The sequence below is a fragment of the Lolium rigidum genome, chromosome 6 (assembly GCF_022539505.1).
Source record: "Lolium rigidum isolate FL_2022 chromosome 6, APGP_CSIRO_Lrig_0.1, whole genome shotgun sequence".
NCBI classification, from domain to species: domain Eukaryota; kingdom Viridiplantae; phylum Streptophyta; class Magnoliopsida; order Poales; family Poaceae; genus Lolium; species Lolium rigidum.
The window spans coordinates 213,216,802-213,236,667 of NC_061513.1; the positions used below are offsets into that span (position 1 = coordinate 213,216,802).

General features: G+C 42.8%; 1 protein-coding gene across 1 annotated transcript; it reads left to right on the forward strand.

Moving 5' to 3' along the window:
* The first annotated feature begins 4,323 nt into the window (after nucleotides 1-4,323).
* Nucleotides 4,324-14,332, forward strand: LOC124660448 (protein FAM91A1-like). The gene is made up of 10 exons (XM_047198261.1): nucleotides 4,324-4,649; nucleotides 5,594-5,711; nucleotides 7,119-7,215; nucleotides 7,705-7,811; nucleotides 10,129-10,251; nucleotides 10,390-10,543; nucleotides 11,430-11,490; nucleotides 11,605-11,969; nucleotides 12,222-13,743; nucleotides 13,852-14,332. Exons 1-10 carry the CDS (start codon nucleotides 4,531-4,533, stop codon nucleotides 14,096-14,098), a joined length of 2,913 nt encoding a protein of 970 aa, XP_047054217.1. The 5' UTR covers nucleotides 4,324-4,530; the 3' UTR covers nucleotides 14,099-14,332.
* Nucleotides 14,333-19,866: the final 5,534 nt, after the last annotated feature.

Sequence of the window (19,866 nt, forward strand, 5' to 3'; positions counted from 1 at the left end):
TCATGACTTGCATAACTATTAAGTATTCTTATTTGCATGCTTCTTATTATGAATTGCCTGAGCATTCGATCATGTAGTGAGAATATATACACCATATGAAGAAAATAGGTTCGTGAAAGTTTCTTTTATCGCACTCAGTTGTCACTAAATTGCTTGAGGGCAAGCAATAAGCTAAGCTTGGGGAGAGTTGATTCGTCCAAAATGTATCCACTTTCCCGAACACTTTTGCTATTGTTTGCCCTCTATCTTGTGTGTTTTGAATACAACTAACGTGGACTAACACTGTTTTCAGCAGAATTGCTCTGGTGTCTTGTTTTTGTGCAGAAATCCAACTTTCGGGAAAAATCCTGGAAAATATAGAAAACCCAATATTTCATCTGAAGACTCCCGGAGGAAGAAGACGAGACAGAGGGGGCCACGAGGGGCCCACACCTGCCCTAGGCACGGGCCAGGGCTTGGCCGCGCCTAGGGGTGGTGTGGCCGCTTCGGCCACCCCTTCGACCTCTCCTTCGCACTATAAGATGCCCCTGGACCTAAAAACTGAGGGGTGTTTGAAGTTTTTCCAGAAAGAGTTCCGCTGCTCCGCCGCCACCAGAAACCCCAATCCGGGGACCAGAAGTTCCGTTCTGGCACCCTGCCGAGACGGGGATTTGGAGGAGATCATCGCCATCGCCATCACCGACGCCTCTCCATAAACCATCCATGATTCCCCCATCCATGTGTGAGTAATTCCCCGCTGTAGGCTGTAGGGGATGGTAGGGATTGGATGAGATTGGTCATGTAATAGCTATAAGATTGTTATGGGCATAGTGCCTAGTATATGTTGTTAGTATTTTTGACATTGTTGCAACTTGCTATGCGTAATGCTTGTCACTTTGGGCCCGAGTGCCATGATCTCAGATCTGAACATGTTATTGATTCATGAGGATAATTATTGTTTTTGATCATATATGCAAGTTGTATACACATATTGTTGTCTGAAACCCGAGGCCCCAAAGTGACCAAGAATTGGGATAACCAGAGGGGATGGCTATGATGTGAGGATCACGTGTGTTCATGGAGTGTTAATGCTTTGCTCCGGTACTCTATTAAAATGAGTACCTTAATTACCAGTAGTTTCCCTAGAGGCCCCACTGTAACGGGCTGGTAAGACAAAAGATGTCGTGCAAGTTTTTCATTGCGAGCACGCACGACTAAATAGAAACACATGCCTATGGATATATTATGCTAGGATGCTTTTGTCATTATCAATGCCTATGTCATGCTATTACATGGACTCTCTCATTCATGCAACGCCCGTTCATCCATCCCTATGCCTACAATATTTTAATCCTGCTGTCTACTGCAATCATCGCTACTGCTGTTTTTATTTCGCTACTGCTGTTACTTCACTACTCCCACTGCTATAAAACTGTTACTACTGATAAACTGTTGCGAGCAAGTCTATTTTCAGGTGCAGGTGAATTGACAACTCACTTGTTAAAGCTTATAAATATTCTTTGGCTCCCCTTGTGTCAAATCAATAAATTTGGGTTTCACTTACCTCGAAGACTATTGCGATCCCCTATACTTGTGGGTCACCAGTGTTTGATTTCACCAATGCATGATCATATGAGTTTCACAATACTCATAGTTAGTTTTATTCAAATAGTTTAAACTACAATTCGTAATGTAAACGGATTTAGTTTTATGATATTCCATATATTTAATAAGTTATGATTTAAATAAGAATGTGTGCCTTTTATGCACTTTAGACCATGTGGTTTACCTTATTTGGTAATAAATTTAGAAGTGAATTAAATTACACACAAAGGTAATTACCAACTTTTAAGTGTTAATATGTTAGGGTTTGATTCTTAAAGAATGTGTTGTTGTAAGGAATACCATGTTATGACCCTTTATAGGATTTGGTATTTGATCCTCACTTAAAGTGTTGTTATTGTAAAGCTAATCCTCTTTGATCTAACCCATATATCAAATCATCTCTACCCAAAACAAGGTTTTAGCAAAGATCATAGTGAAGTTTATAGCGCTTGACTTGATGATCTACTTTAATTCCAGCAAGTCAAGTGAAACTTTAGTTACTGTGACAAGTTTTATTTGAAAAAGCAAAAATTACCCGAATTTTCTATGCATGAATGCAATGCACACTATGGTGTTATCTCATTTTGTAGCCTCCAAACCTGGGATACTACACCCCCTCTCGTCTGGTTCCAACTCTGTCTTGAAAAAAACGCCTTCTATTAGTATTTTTGACTTTCCAGGAGCTACGTGACTCAAAAAAGGGCAATGTCGTGGGCCACGCTTCGAAAATTTCGAGACAAAAAATGAGCGAAAGTGGAACACCAGGAGGTCAACAGGCCGGGAAAAAGGTCAGGTAGCGCGTCCCCACCTAGGGCGCGATACATGTGCTCTTTTTCGCCTCGTCCTTCCGATTCACCTGAATCTTTCGCGAACCGACTTGTTTCGACCTAAAAACCCCTATATACATGACACCCTGGGGTTTCCTCGACGCTACTATGGCGGAGATAAAAACACATAAACAAAGAGTCAGTAGGCCGCCGCTAGCGGAGATCGAAGGGGGGAAACGCTGCCGGAATCGCCTCCGGTGGACTCCACCCCCTCCAGTGTGGTTATAGGGCTTTAGATAGTAGATATTTTACCTTCAGATCCTCGTGGTTTTGACACTAAAATACTTATCGACTTGTACTACGGTGATTCCTTGCATTTGGGGTTATCATCCTCATACACTCTAACATGCGATGTAAGATCACCCGGACATCAGTAGGTTGCAACCAAACTCGTTGCTGTGCTTTGCAGACTATCAAACAAAGTGCAGAAAGAAGGACGAGATGGCATTTTTTTGGGGGAGATCGGAGTGACTTGTTGGCATCTAAACTGAATGCAGAACATGATTTTAGACTTGGCCAATCCATTGTAGCTAGTTGGACAAGAAGATCTCCACCTATGCGAAAAAGGATGCGAGGAAGCACTACTCCTAGTTAAATTTCACTCGTTCATAATGAACGAAACGAGCCCTCACCGGCTCACCGCGCCTTTGGCGCAAGATTAAAAAAAAGGAAAATGATTGGATTCCCCCCGGGGCTGCGAGCAACGCAACCTCCGGGTCCAACGTCGTCCGATGCTCCGCATCGTGTGAACCTCCTTCATCCGCGTGTGACACTCTCGGGACCACAGAACACGTCAACTCCTCTCCACTCCTTTTTCCCTTATCTTCTCTCTACAAGCAATGGAGCGGCCGAGACTGAGCAAAGGAGGCCGACCAGGGAGCCTCCGCACGAGCTCGGGCCGCAGCGTCCCGACCACGTGCCGCCGCACCCCAACTACTTCCGCCGTCGTGCCCCAGCAATGCTCTGGCTGCCGTCGCGCGCCGCTGCTAGGTGCGCCCATGGCGCCGCGAGGTCCTCCTCTCCCCGTTGTCATGTGCTCGTCGTCCCTTCGCACGAGTTCGGGCCGCAACGCCCCACCCACGCGCCACCGCGCCCCCGCGGCCAGCCACTCCAGCCGCCGTGCTACAGCCATGCTTCGGGCGTCGTGCTACAGCCATGCTCCGGTCGACGACGCTGCTGTGTAGCCCAATTTTGGGATGCTACTAGTGGCTGTCACTGGTGCTACCAGCCGAGGGCGTCGATGCTACAAGCGGTCGTCGCCGATGCTACCAGCGCCGCCTCCATCTCGCGCTCCTCTGCTTCGTTAGGAGTTTTGCTGCCTTAGGCCTGCGGCATTGCTACCTGCGGAGGTCGGTTTTGCTATTTAAGGTGTCCGACATTGCTACCGGCGGAGGGTGGATTTTTGCTACCATAGGCATAGGGCGTTGCTACTAGTAGCTTGTGGCGTTGCTGTCCTGGGCGGACGGAGTTGCTGCAACTTCGGACGGCGTTGTTGCCGGCTGCAGACGATGTCTCCATTGATGTCTTAGAGGATTTGCAGGATATGAATAAAAAAATTGCTACAATTTATTTGCAGTTTTGCTACATCTGCGTAATATGTTTGCTACGAGGTCTCCGGCGAGACTCCGGCAAGATTAGACTTTTTCTTTTGTTTCATGGCTAAACCGTTTTTCGCTACATACAATTGCCGCCAGGGTGTTATTTTTACTGCTGGAGGTGTTTTTTTACTACATGCAAATCTGATCACAGCTAGGGACCGGGGCTGAGAAATCAGATCCCCGTGGGAGGCACAGCACTTTCCTTAAAAAAAAAGCAGCATGGACTTGTAGCCGCGAAGAGGAAAACGATTGACCACGGCCAGTTTCAAAGCTTCGTCTGCGGTTTTGTTTTGCCGGACAAGGAAAGGAAAGGAAGGAGCCTCCGTCTCCGTCCCTCAGCCAGCGTACCACAGCCGGAAGCTCGCACCGGCCGGCTTCCAGCTTCCGGCAGGGGGCGTCGCACGTCCCCAGTCCACAATCCCTCCTCTTCCGCTTCCGACTTGTCACCAACGCGAGATCGTGATCTGATCCCGGGGTCAGATCCACCACACCCGCCCACCAACCCATCCCCCGCCCCGGCCATGTCGGCGGCCGTCGAGGAGCAGATGGTCGTCAAAGCCATCGGGGAGGAGTGCCCCTGGGAGTCCCTCCCCAAGCGTCTCCAGTCCACGCTCCACACCAAGGACGAGTGGCATCGCAGGTACCTACTGCCCACCTTCCCCTACCACTTCACCTCCATCCTTTGGATTACATTTGCTCTGCTGCAAGCTGCAATCCCTGGTGGCTGCTTTTGAGCTCGAAATGATACTACATCAGTAAGACTTAATGCCGCTTCGAGTTGATGTCTAGTTGATCTGATGCAACGATCAGAGGGTCGCATTCGCATATATATACCTTGCACCTTTCTTGATATCATCCTTACTAGCTGCATTTAGGTAGGAGGCTGCGGAGTGGCATGTGATGCTCAATTTCGGTAGTTGCAGTACTAGGCTTTAGAGTGCCTCAGAAGTGAATCACGGCATCTGTTTACTTCTCGAACAAGCTTGTAGGAACTTTTGGTTTGGTAAAGGCAGATTGGGTTGGAGTTTTTTTTAGATCAACAGGGACTAATTTAGTTGAATTTAACTAAGCCTGTCAAGTTACCTCCAGGTCTGGAACCCTGGGAGGCACATGATGTGTTAATTTCGCACATGAGTTTTTGGATTGCTCTTCACCTTTGCGCTCTACTGTTTGGCTACACATCTACGCCACCTGTTACAGCTAAACCAGTTGCATCAAGAGTGAATCCCTGATAAACATTGAGAACCAAAAGCTAGCCATTTTTTTATATTCTAAAAGTGGGTAGGGCCAGTTCATTTCTGGTTTCTTTGCTCACCCGGTGAACCTAAGGAAGGTTGCACTAAGAAGGTTGCTGTCGGTTTCTACTGTTTGCGTTTTTGCACAACCCTAATTGTAGCCATGGCCCCATGGTACATTGTGGTGCCTTGGTACTCTATGCTTATACCATGTAATTGGTTCCTTCATTAGAGGCCTTCTCGAATAACTCCCTTGTACCACTTCATGTTTTTTTGTATCCTAATTCCTGTTGTTGATACACAAGTTAACTTCTTTGGAGTAACACTGGGATCATAATTTTGGTGTCAGGATTGTGGATTATTGCATCCGAAAACGATTACAATGGAATACCTGCTTTGCCCGTAGAGTTTACAGAGAAGGGGAATACTATGAAGAAATGATGCGCTATCTCCGGCGGAATCTTGCAGTATATTCCTTATACTTCCCATTTCCTGTTACATCTCAGTTGATAACAATCTACTAGCTAGCATGTTTATGACTGAATTGCACCGTGGATACAATAATTTTGTGCTGGGTTCAACCAAGTCACAGAACTTGGAAAAGTGCTCATTTTGGTCCCATAACAATCAGTGAGCGCAGTCTTGATCAATTAGGTACCACCTACACTAATACAGCTTAATCAGTACCCTAAGTGTTAAGTGTCGTGTGCAGGCCTCTTGGAATTTTGCAAAACACTACCCGCTGAACATATCGTAACATTTCTTTCCCCTGCTGTCTCCCTCCTGATTGCTGCACCTTTTCTCTACATTTCGCATCTTCTGCACCATCAGCCTCCTTCAAGAGGGGTTAATAGTGATGATGGCAGACAATCGTCAAAGATGGCGGCCTTTTGGTTCACCAATTCCTGCAAGATGCTTTCATCGCCAATTCCAAGCAACACCCTTTCTCCACACCAAGTCTTCAACTGTAAGTGTCATCTGAGATTTCAGATACACATATGAGGTCGGCCTTTTGTTCACCAATTCCTGCAAGATACTTGCATCGCCAATTCTAAGCAACACCCTTTGTCCACACCAAGTCTTCAACTGTAAGTGTCATCTGAGATTCCAGAGACACATATGAGGTCAATTTGGAGGAGATAATGTCAACCCCTTATCACTGGCGCTGCTCTACGTGCTGTTCAACAGTCATGGTGATATCGTAGCCTAGGTCAGAGGTGTGGAGAAAGGGTGATCTGCATAGACCCGTTTGCTTTGCAGTAGAACAAAGCAATCTAACCTGCATCAGGTGCCGATTCTTGGCGTTAGCAGCCGAATGTTCTCCATCTCTAAAGTCGCAGCCTGTTCATTTTTCTCCATGCTCACTTGCTCTGAGAAGACGAATGACAATTCACAAGAATGGGAACAGGGAGGAGGAAGAAAATGTTATGGCTAGGTACAATGATTTTGTTTTTTCAAAATTCCAAGAGGCCCACAAATAGTACTTAGACTCGTCAGGCCATGGCAAAGTGAGCTTAAGCCAGGTGTTACCTTGACCTTGCGGAACAAACTAATCAAGTTTTGTTACCAAATTGAGCAATAGTCAATTTTTTGAACTTGTGAGTAATTATCACATTCAAGTAATTAGTTGCAGCTACTACACTATCTGTTGCACTCACAATGCAAGTTACTCTTTATTTATTTCCATAAACTTTGTTTTGCATTGTGTATCTTGCCAGTTACAATTTCTATCATTTATTCTGTAATTGCTTCTCATGCTCATGTTTATGTAATGGGAACCGGTCTAACCCAACTTGTCAGAAACACTGCTCTCTTATGTTAAATGGTTGACCTAAAAACTTCAATGATCTTACTTTATACACAATGTTTTGCAGCTATATCCATATCATCTTGCAGACTATATATGCCGAGTTTTGAGGATCTCACCATTCAGATATTACTGTGACATCCTGTTTGAAACTATGAAGAACGGTAATCGGTTGTTAACAGCAATATTCTTTGGAAGCATTCTATATGTACCAGTAATATGTACTGTAATTCAGATCAACCTTAATCTGTTTTTTTTTGTGCTGGAAAAATTCCACATTGTTCCGGGCATCCTCTGCTCTGATTATCTGATACTTGCTGGTATCCCAAGTTGACCGGAATATTTTATTTTTATCCTTTCTATTTTTGTAAGTTGCGGAACCAGGCAATGTACTGATAAGCTTGTATCAACCTGAAATATCCACATATTGCATGGATTAGTTTCTGGGATCTTAAGTATTATACTATTTAAATTTGTGCAGTCAACATCCCAGCAATGGGAAATTCTGTTCTTAATGTTTCTGCCAATAACAATAGTAAGCTAATAACCACGTTGAAACAATGAGGTGGAATACCACAACCGTCAAGATTTTAAGTTGCTTTTCATGAATAACATTCACGTATATCTTCTGACATGTGTTACTATGTTTGCAGAACAACCATATGATAGTATTCCAAACTTCACTGCTGCTGATGCCCTAAGGCTTACTGGAGTTGGAAGAAATGAATTTATTGATATTATGAACAAATGCAGATCAAAGGTAGTACTGTACAATTGTTGATGTTCTCATGACTTTATTTGAATGGTATCACTCGCTCTTTCAATCTTGTGAATCGTACATAGGCTTCAATAGGATTGCAATCTGTGGAGGCTTTCCGTAAATGGTTGTTTGATTTGTACCAATCACTCAGACAAATTCCATAACCCCCCATTGTGATAGCAGCATTGAGCACCAAATTCTGTTGCAATCTTACACTTTGATTTGAAATTGATCTCCACTTTTAATTTCCATGAAACTGGAATTAGTAGCTAAGTTGTATTCCCTTTTTCAACTCTTTTATCCAAACGGACCCTAACAAATCGATAACATTTCTATGAAATCAAAGGTTTCATAGAAGTCTAAGCGCTGGGTTCATGCCTACCGTCGTTGGTTGCATGAACCACCATGCGAAGTGTTAGAGTTGTTTATACTTTGCATATATTGCTGTGTATTCTCCCATCTGTATAAGGGTTTTTGCTACCACACCTGTATGTGCGTACACATTGACCAGTGGCCTCCAGGAAATACAAGTTGCATATTTCCCAACATGAGCCCTAGGTTTTTTTTCCACTACACATCGACTTCGTTTTTGGTTTGGATTCTTTGTTGTTTTCAGATTGATTTCGGTCTCTGTCCGCCTCGGCCGTACAAATTTCATCCCAAGGCTCCTGAGCCCCGATGCAGATTTCTGCATGTTATGTTGCTTGAATTCCACCAAGCTAGATCAACATCAAGATCAAGATCGCCACGATTGAAGCATCAAGTCCCTGCGTCTCCATCCCGTGTTGCTCCACGTTGCAGTGACCCCTGGCTGCTGCAAGCCGGCAGCGACTTTTCCGTTGGTCATTTCAGCGAGTCTCTCGTCGGCGCCTTCACCGCTGGCTTAGACCATTGCTTCTAGGTGTCTCTTCCTCCACCAGAGTCTGGCACTGCCGCCAGTGCTCTCTGTCCTGCTGGCCACCATCCTCGCCTTAACCTACACTGGGCGCCGCCGCACTCTCCCTGTAGGCTGTCGCCGTCGCCTCTTCCTCACCATTGGCAGCCTCCTGCGGAGCATACCCCTCCAGCAACGGCTGCTGTCGATTTCCTCGAATTGGGCGTGTGCATCTCTGTTCCTTGCTGAGGTTGACTTTGTTTAGTTTAAAAGAGTAAAAAAACAGAGGCACAATGCCTTCATCGTCGGGATCTTATTTCTCGTGCTGCTCTTAGTGGTGAGCGTACAGTTGAGATTCCAATGGAGTTCTGTGTCCATCTCCGAGCTTCTGATGGTGACCCTCTTTCTGCCCTGACTGGCTATTTCCATCTTGTTGGGAGTCTTGTCTATCTAGCCACAACTCCTCTGATATTTCTTATCTGGTTCATTCTGAGTCAGTTTGTTTTGTTCCCACTTGAGTTCACCCCCTTTGGGTTCTACGATATCTTTGTGGGACCATCTCTCCAATTCATTACAGCTTCGGGCATATTCAGATGCTACTTGGGCTAGTGATCCTTTGAATTGTCGGTCGAGTTCTGCTTTCTGTGTTTTTCTTGGTGCTTTTCTCATTGCCTGGAGGACGAAGAAATACACTGCAGTTTCCCACTTGAGCGTAGAGGAGCTAATTCTGTAGAAGTAGGCTTGAGTCTGTGTTGCTAGCTTTAGTGCTGTGTTGTCCCTTTCCTTTAGGATGAAGAAGACCTTGGTGGCAGGATTCTTGTATATTTGGTTTGCTTCTCTTTGTAATGACAAGACATGCTTCTGCATGTTCTCTGAAAGATGCGGTAAATTCCTGTTCTTTTAGATCCTCCACTTGCACATTCAAGAACTATGAGCTAAATTTCTATGTTTCAAAATCTTCTGTTTGCACATGCATTTATATCACATCCCTATGTTTTTAGTGGCCTGTGAACCATAGAGGCCAGAATATAGTTGATCATCTTAGTTTTTAGTTATGTATACATAGATCTATAATACATGGTTTAAAGCTTCGGTGGTATCTATAAGACTACAACATATTTTTAGCTAAAAGAGTAACACACGTGTTTAGATACACAATTCTAAGTCAATTCTAGTTTTTATGGGGAATCTTTAGTAAATTTGAGCTGTATACAATTTGGGTCTTATGCGTTATATCATTGGGCATTTGTGACCAGTCAGGTGTAGTTCATACGGAAAGTCAGGAATGTCCTATTTGGTTAGTCCGTTTCATGCTGGAAGCCATGAATACCAGGTTATATTTGCTCTTGGTATACATAGAGATTTTTTCATGTTCATAAACACTACCCTGCTGCAAGATTGATATTGTAGCAATTAATGGTTTTCTTCTGTTTAATTCTTCAGAAACTAATGTGGAAACTGAACAAATCAATCGCAAAAGATTTACTGCCTACACAGCCTGTGGACTTTCCAATCGAACCTTGGTGGGGAGTTTGTCTTGTTAATTTTACATTGGAAGAGTTCAAGGTCAGGTTTGCCATGATCTCTCTCTTGCATATAATATTTTATGTCTGCAGCTTATTGTTCACTCGATATGAAGCTATCATTTCTTTGTGAAGTCTTATGTAGGACCGATAAGAACTAATGATTATTGATGTACTGTAGAAACTTTCAGAAGAAGAAACATCAACCATAGACAAAATATGCAAAGAGGAAGCCAATTCATATGTTCTTTTTGATCCGAAGATTGTAAATGACTTCTACAAAAGAGGGTTAGTGTACTTTGATGTGCCTGTTTACACTGATGACCGCTTCAAAGGTATTCATCAAATTCATGAAATGTTTTTGAAGATAATTATGGAATGCTGAGTTTAAATGGTCTAGTGTTAAATTGAGTCTGTTCATGCTGACAAGGATGTATGTGATATATTTTCTCGTATCTGTCGTCAAATATTTTGGACAGCCTTTTCCCTGTTCGGTCAAGTTATGACCTAAATGATTTTTTTTTTCAAAAAATCCTTATGTCTGGCGCAGACCAAACTTATAGTTCGTACAAAACCCCAGTGCATAAATTTGATATGTGTTCAGCATTTAACCCAGCCAAGGTACATCTTAGAGAAGTACTGGTATTTCTTGATTTAGAGGATACTAATTCGGTCCCGCAACATAGCGTATACACTGACACAAAGTAGATTCTGTGCTGTATGACCTAGTCTGTTTATACAAAAAAGCTACAAGAGAGTTGGATAAAAGGTTTTAACATTTTGAATCTTCTATGTATTTGATAGCAAAATGAAACATGATAGATAGAAATTGCGTGGAAGGATGGCAGATGAGGCTTTTTCTAGAAGAGGATCCTTTATGGTCTTTCATTGTAATATGGATGGCTCACTGTGTTATTATTGTTAGAAAGAAGATACTACCTTTGTCCCATAATATAAGATGTTTTGGAAAGCTAAAACAGCTTGCTAAAACGTTTTATATTATGGGATGGAGCGAGTACACTTTAATGTAATGGTGCCAATGGAACGTTGCTAAACTTGGCTACTGGTAATATATCAAAATACCCTAATCGGGCTTCCTTTGTAGGAATAATGGTAAACAGGGCGTCTGAGCTTGTTCCTTTTATTGAAGTAATAAGCATGTGTCGTGATTTGTGCTAAGAAAACTTATATTCAGGTTACCATATTGTTCTTTTTGTTCAGTTTCTAGGCTTGAAGGCTTTGTTTCTAACAAGGATCAATCCTATGAAGACCCGATTGAAGAGTAAGTTCTGACAATTTTTCTGTGTCATGATGACCTTCATTTCCTATTCAAGTATATCTCAGTACTAATGCTGTATTACCATCAAATTCATTACTCTGATTTTCTTGATTGCAGGCTACTTTATGCTGTATTTGTTGTGTCAAGTGCTAATGCTACAGTTGCTGAATTGGCTGCAACTTTACAAGCTGACCTTTATCAGCTGCAGGCAGCAGCATCATTTGCATGTCGACTGGGCTGGGCTGTAAAACTCGTGGATGCTGGCTCTGTACTTAAAGATGAAGGTGGACCTGGATTTCCCAGTAACATTCTCAGTGATGATGAAGAAGGTTCAAATGCAAGTATCAACTCGGAAATGTCTGGTTCACAGTCGATTACTATCGACACTAATGGACCCAGGAAAATCTCTGGGACTGCTCATGTAGGCTTTGTTGTTGATGCCAATGTTACTTCATACCTAATGATGGGTTCATTATCGCCAGGTTAGATACTCTCTTTATTTGTAACACTGAATATGTTAGATTTGGAGCTGAAATCTTTTCAACATCAATTTATTTGTTGCACCATTGTATACACTATACAATTGTTTAAGATTTCACTTCTCTATATTTTAAGGAATAATATACAAATGTAGTGACTTCTCTTGTACATTGCTGATTTAAATGACTGTTGGCAGTACCTACTGGGCTGCCTAAATAAATACTGTACTGAACACCTTAAGTAACCTACTGCAGGTCTAAAATCTCATGCTGTCACGCTGTACGAAGCTGGAAAGTTAGGTGATTCTTGCATTGCGGAACTATGTAGTGATCTGGCTAGTTTAGAAGGAAAGAAATTTGAGGGCGTGCTAGAGGAGTTTGCTAATCATGCATTCAGTCTGCGATGGTCCTTGGAGTGTTTAAAGTCGGGTGGAGTTTCTACCAACGAGAATACTGATGATGCTGGTGAAGTAAAGACTCCAACAAGCCCCTTGCATGACAATGTTACCGCCCATCTGGCCAAGGTGAACATTGAGGACGCAACTGATGATGGCAATGATGAAGTGCCTCAGGATAACCACTATACTGGTGTTTTAGATAGTAAAGATCAAAATACATCATCTATATCAATGGAGTTACCGGAAAGTGGGGAAAACATGGGTACAATTGAGGTTGAGAATGGCTCAACTGACACCACTGCTTTAATGATTAAAAGGAAGTACACTGTTGATGTCCTGCGATGCGAGAGCTTAGCTTCACTTGCTCCAGCAACACTGGAACGGCTATTTCTCCGTGACTATGACATTATTGTGTCAATGGTTCCTCTTCCTTCTTCCTCAGTTCTTCCTGGTCCTTCAGGCACAATTCATTTTGGTCCACCCTCTTATGCTTCAATGACACCTTGGATGAAGCTAGTATTGTATACTGCAGGACATTGTGGACCATTATCTGCTGTCTTCATGAAAGGACAACGCTTCAGAATGCTGCCAGAACCGTTAGCTGGTTGTGAAAAGGCACTGATATGGTCTTGGGATGGCTCTGTGGTTGGTGGGCTGGGAGGAAAGTTTGAAGGGAATTTGGTCAAGGGCAATTTACTCTTGCACTGCTTGAACTCAATGTTGAAACAATCTGCTGTGTTGGTGCAACCGCTAGGCATAAATGATCTTAGCACGTCAGGAAACCTTGTCACTGTGGATATCCCTTTACCCCTGAAGAATGATGATCCTTCAATTGAAGCTGTGGTAGCTCAAGCTAATTTGCCAAAGGAACAGGTCTTCAATTTTACCTCAGTACTGAAAGACATATCAAGTAAATTTGACTTGAGCACAATTGGCTACCTTCGTTTACTAAGACTTAACAGGCTTGTTGAATCGGATAGCTTTCATTCCGAACATTCAAGTTACCAGTGGGTGCCCTTGAGTTTGGAGTTTGGAATGCCTTTGTTCAATCCAAACTTATGTGAGAGGATTTGTGAAAGGATTGTTGCTTCCCGTATACTCCAGAAAGATGATCTCACTGAACATTATGATGTGATGCAAAATGTTAGAAGACGGCTAAGAGAACTTTGTAGTGAATATCAAGCAACTGGTCCGGTAGCAAAGCTATTTAACAAGCGAGGAAGCTCAAGGGATTTACCTCGCACTTTAATCAATAGTATTAGTAGCAGATGGAATCCAACTAATGATCCGTCAACGCAAACGAACATAGGAGCCCCAAGTCTAGGTGGGCGACAAAGAGGCCACACAAAAGTTTTGGGCTTTGATGGGAGCACTGTCAGGTATTTGTGAATTTGCCCATTCTTTGGATTTTATGATTTCGTGACATATCTTTCATACAATTCATTTCATATTAATTAATTGGTGGCTAATGTTCTGAACCTAAATAGGCCATATGCCCTTTCTTCGGAGCATGATGAGGCTACAACCATACCGATCTCTGACGAACGATCATCCACCCATGATGGAAAACCGGAGCCAGAAGATGCAGACAGCACATATGTAGTCTTACCAGGAGTAAACCTTATATTTGACGGGGTTGAATTACATCCCTTCGATATTGGTGCTTGCCTTCAAGCGCGCCAACCACTCTGGCTGATAGCCGAGGCATCAACAGCCTCATCAACCTTTGTATGACGTGTACATGTGGCGATCTCATTTTTACTCCAGCATATCCATCAGAAATTTATAACTGAAATGCTGCAACAAATGCTACGCATAAATCTGATTTTGTCAATCTTGACTTTGAGGATTCATTGAGGGGGAGATTTTGTTGTACAAAGGTTTGCTGCTGTTTAATTTGCCATGCGATGATTTCCATGGGAACTGACCGCACAGTTCTCATCAGCTCGGAGAATGCATTTGTTGAGGCCATCCATTTGCTTCATCGGAATTGTATGTTTTAAATCCTTGTTTTTTGTGGTGAGATTGGGACGCTGAGTTTATAAGAATTTTGGAGAATTGTAACCTCTGTTTTTATCTTTTTGTGGGAGTTGTTTGATTCATAGGAATTTTCGAGTATACTATAATTCTGAGGATTTTTTAAGTGGGCCGTTTAATCTGTAGGCTTCTATGAGCTTATTTATGTCGCCACGCTCCTTAAGTCACGTCTCAGATCGACAACTTGGCTTGGAGCAGACTTCGCCTATTCCTCCATCAGCACGATGGTAGCAGAACAGAGGAACGCTGTCCAAGTACATCAGATCTAGGCCGCCACCGAGCTTATTGGAAGGGGATGTAGAAGAGGCACCACTACTCTCTACTCATCTCTGGCTTCACCTTCTAGAGAGCACCATGAACAGCAACACCACTTTCACCGGCAGCCGCTCGTGAGCTCTAGCAACAGGATCCCCATTGGTATCTCGCCAGTCGCCACGGGAAAAAACCTGAACTAGCCCTAAACCTAGCACTACTACAGTCTACAGTTACTGCTCAATAGGTCCTAAAAAAGCGTTTGAGGGTTTAGACAGCTCTGCAAGCGGTTCAATTGAGGGCATAGCTAGGCTGTGCCTGCAGCGGCTTCGGCTGTTTAGGATACTAGGATTGCGAGCCTCGACGCCTCCTTGTCGTTGATGTCGTCCGGCTGGACAGGGAGCTGGTTCAGAGTTCCCTCCTCCTTAGCCACCTCGGCCATGTAGGCGAGGTAGTTCAGGTAGTTGTCCTTGTCATCTTGGGTTTCCTTGCCCGGCATTTCCTCGCCCAAGAGGAGCTCCCTCTCGGGGTTTGGCAGTAGTTTCTTGCTCTATAGGGCCGCGGCTCGACACGCATTTACGTGGCTTCTTTGGATTCCCCAAGGAGGCCTCGGCCTTGTCGTCGTTCTTCGACTTCCTCCATGGAAACACTCTTTTTTTCATGGTGCCTTGTGGAAGTTGTTGGTTGGACTGGGAGGGCTTCGCTGAATTGAGTAATGGGACGATGACAGGGAGCGTTGTCATTGATCCGCGCTTAAAAGGGACAACCGAGGGGGTGGCCATCCAATTTCCGACGCGGGTCTCCAATCGTGTGCACTTAATGGGGCTCCCTTAATGGCAGCGTAGAAGCCCAACTGGCGGTGAAGTCGAATCGCGCCATCGAAGGCCATCGTAGAAGAGAAGGTTGTCCATGCCATGTGTTGGGGGGATGACACCCGGTATGCCAAAGGCATACCGAACTGGCTTGTTTAAGCTACCAAGGTACCGGTAAAAGATTATTCCGGACCATGGAGTTAAGCTTGTGGCTAAGTGAATCTATGCCGGTATCCCAGGAGGGGTATACCGGAATAAGCTAAGAAGGTACCGGACTACCGGTACAAGCTACACTGTGGCACGTCGGCAAGCTGGTCAAAGATTCTCTCAAGAGCTAGAGGACAAAGATGAGCGAAGCACTTCAGCTTTAATCGAAGCTCTGAGGCCAAAGCAGAAGATGACGTAAAAGGTACCGAAGGATATCACCTGATACGTCTCCAACGTACCTACAATTTCTGATGTTCCATGCTTGTTTTATAACAATACTTACATGTTTTGCTTGCATAATGTTTTTATGCATTTTTCGGAACTAACCTATTAACGAGATGCCGAAGGGCCAGTTGTCGTTGTTTCGTTGTTTTTGGTTCCGAAAAGGCTGTTCGGGCAATATTCTCGGAATTCGACGAAACGAAGACCCAGCATCTTATTTTTCCCGGAACCTTCCAGAAAGTCAAAGGGGGACCAGAGGGGTGCCCTGGGGGGCGCCACACGTGTGGGCCGCGCGGGCTCCACCCTGGCCGCGCCGGCCTGGTGTGAGGAGCCCCCGTGGCCCCCCCCGACTCCGCCTCTTCGCCTATTTAAGCCGTCTCGACCTAAAAACGCGATACCAATTGACGAAACTCCAGAAAGACTCCAGGGGCGCCGCCACCATCGCGGAACTCCGTTTCGGGGGACAGAAGTCTCTGTTCCGGCACCCTGCCGGGACGGGGAAGTGCCCCCGGAAGCCATCTCCATCAACGCCACCGCCTCCATCATGCTCTGTGAGTAGTTCCCCATGGACTACGGGTTCTAGCTGTAGCTAGTTGGTATTCTCTCCCCCATGTACTTCAATACAATGATCTCATGAGCTGCCTTACATGATTGAGATTCATCCGATGTAATCGGTGTTGTGTTTGTTGGGATCCGATGGATTGTTACATTATGATTAGTCTATCTATAAAGTTTGTGAAGTTATTGTTGCTGCAATCTTGTTGTGTTTAATGCTTGTCACTAGGGCCCGAGTGGCATGATCTTAGATTTAACCTCTATACTTATTGCTTAGATTGTATCTACAAGTTGTATGCACATGTCTATGTCCGGAACCAAAGGCCCCAAAGTGACATAAATTGGGACAACTGGAGGGAAAGGCTTAGATATGAGGATCACATGTTTTCATGGAGTGTTAATGCTTTGCTCCGGTGCTCTATTAAAAGGAGTGCCTTAATTTCCAGTGAGATTCCCTAGAGGCCCGACTGCCACCAGTCTGGTAGGACAAAAGATGTTGTACAAGTTTCTCATTGCGAGCACGTATGACTATATATGGAAAACATGCCTACATGATTAATGATCTTGATGTTCTCGTCTTAATGCTATTTCAATCCTATCAATTGCCCAACTGTAATTTGTTCACCCAACACTTGTTATTGGAGAGTTAGCACTAGTGTAGATAGCTGGGAACCCCGGTCCATCTTTCATCATCATATACTCGTTCTACATGTCATTGGAAGTAGTATCAACTATTTTCTGGTGTCATTGCTCTCATATTACCATTACTGCTGATGTGTTACTGTTACTACTGCTCTCATATTACTGCTACTTTCACATCACCCCTGTTACTAGTGCTTTTCCAGGTGCAGCTGAATTGACAACTCAGTTGTTAAGGCTTATAAGTATTCTTTACCTCCCCTTGTGTCGAATCAATAAATTTGGGTTTTACTTCCCTCGAAGACTGTTGCGATCCCCTATACTTGTGGGTTATCAATACTATTTTCTGGCGCCGTTGCCGGGGAGGCATAGCTCTACTCATAAGTTCACCTGGGGAGTACACTCTACCTCTCTCTCTGTTTTTATTTTATTTTATTTTGTTTTCCTTAGTTTACTTTTGTCTAGTTTATTTGTGCTTAGTTTATTTCTGTCTAGTATTATTTTTCCTAGTTTACTTTTGCTTAGTTTCTTTTTGTCTTGTTTTATTTTTCTCATATACCCAAAAATCCATAAAAATTTGAAAAACCTAAAAATTAAAAACTGCTGTTATGGGAGAACCCATAACCTACTTGGAGCTCATAGAATATTATAATAATTATAGAGAATCAAGAACTGGTAAAGTAATGAGTGCTATGATAGAAAAATTGAATACAATTGCTAAAATCTTGCTTAAACGCCATGATATAAATTGTTGCTCTAAAGAAGACACTAAACATCTGAAATTTCAATGTGGCTTTAGTGAGGAAGTTTTAATTAAGAACTATAATTGGAATAACTATATTCATCTTGGGTTCGAAGAGGTAGAACAATTTGTCATATTTATGGGAGCTTCTGAGATCGAATCCTTCATGGTTAAAAATTATGAAACTTGTGTTGTTTGTAAGGACCTTAAAGATTATGTCTCTTCTATCCTTAATTTTTGCAATGAAAGTTACACTGATAATCCTTATATCATTGATTATAAAGAGAGACTCATTAATGCACAAGCATGCACTCACAATTTGCAGGGACTCGTGGAAGAAGAAATTGATGAACCCGAAAGCTCATTGGATGAAAAAGAGGAGGAGATTGATGAACCTGAAAGCTCATTGGATGAAAAAGAAGAGGAGAGTAATGAACAAAAGGAGGAAGAATGGATTAGCTACCCATGCCAACCTTCTAATGAGAGTAACTCTTTATCTCTTACACTATTTGATTGTCCTCCGTGCTTACCAAAAGAGATTGAATGTTATGTTCCTGAGGATTCTCTTGAAATATTACCTATGAGTAAAACTTGTGAGAATAATTATGCTACTGTTATCTATGATAATCCATGCTACTTTGATAAATCTTATGATAATGCTTTGTTTGTGCCCGATGTCGAAATGCATGGTACTAAAGAATTTTGCTTGGCAAATGTTTATGATAAAGCTTTAGATGATGATCCTATGTTACTTGATAATATTAATTGTACTACTAATGAAAATGGGACTGGAGAAGGCTTGACTTTATGTATAAGTCCCATATCTCTTGAGATTGATCAATCGTCTTGTTATATTATTGATAAAAGTGGGTCTGAAAGTTTTAATCCCACTATTCTTGAACCTGATAAAAATTATGTGTTTATGAATCATGAAAAGTATGCTGCATGTGATAGTTATATTGTTGAGTTTTTTGATGAAGCTACTGAAAATTATTATGAGAGAGGAAAATATGGTTGTAGAAATTTGCATGGTAACAAAATACCTCTCTATATGCTTAAAATTTTGAAGTTACTCTTGTTTTATCTTCCTATGCTTGCCACTTTGTTCTTCATGAATTTATTTGTGAACAAGATTCCTATGCATAGGAAGTGGGTTAGACTTAAATGTGTTTTGAATTTGCTTTTTGATGCTCTCTTTTGCTTCAACTCTTATTTCTTGCGAGTGCATCATCAAAATTGCCGAGCCCATCTTAATGGCTATAAAGAAAGCACTTCTTGGGAGATAACCCATGTGTTTATTTTGCTACTGTTTTGTTGAGTCTTGGAAGTTGTTACTACTGTAGCAACCTCTCCTTATCTTTATTTTATTGCAATGTTTTGCCAAGTGACGCCTCTAATCGAAGGTTGATACTAGATTTGGATTTCTGCGCAGAAACAGATTTCTATCTGTCACGAATCTGGGATTTTTTCTATGTAGGTAACTCAGAAAAATATGCCAATTTACGTGCGTGTTCCTCAGATATGTACGCAACTTTCATTAGTTTTGAGTTTTCTGATTTGAGCAACGGAAGTACCTCTTTAAAATTCGTCTTTACTGGCTGTTCTGTTTTGGCAGATTCTGTCTCTGTTTTTTCAATTGTCTCTTGTGGACTTTAAGCAAGGCTTTCTAGATGTGGAGAGCTGTAGCTAATGTTTTATTGAGTTCTTGCAATGTGTCACTACAGGACCAAGGTGGATTCAAGTTTTTTGAGTACTAACCCCTCTAATGAAGTTTATGAGAAGTTTGGTGTGAAGGAAGTTTTCAAGGGTCAAGAGAGGAGGATGATATATGATCAAGAAGAGTGAAAAGTCTAAGCTTGGGGATGCCCCCGTGGTTCATCCCTGCATATTTCAAGAAGACTCAAGCTGTCTAAGCTTGGGGATGCCCAAGGCATCCCCTTCTTCATCAACTTATCGAGGTTTCTTCTATTGAAACTATATTTTTATTCGGTCACATCATATGTGCTTTACTTGGAGCGTGTGTGTGCTTTTATTTT

Excerpts from the sequence above, each read along its gene's own strand:
- LOC124660448 (XM_047198261.1), top strand. The coding sequence starts at position 4,531 with ATGTCGGCGGCCGTCGAGGAGCAGATGGTCGTCAAAGCCATCGGGGAG. Across the intron at positions 5,712-7,118 it reads ATCTCCGGCGGAATCTTGCA|CTATATCCATATCATCTTGC; the intron begins GTATATTCCTTA and ends AATGTTTTGCAG. Across the intron at positions 10,544-11,429 it reads CACTGATGACCGCTTCAAAG|TTTCTAGGCTTGAAGGCTTT; the intron begins GTATTCATCAAA and ends CTTTTTGTTCAG.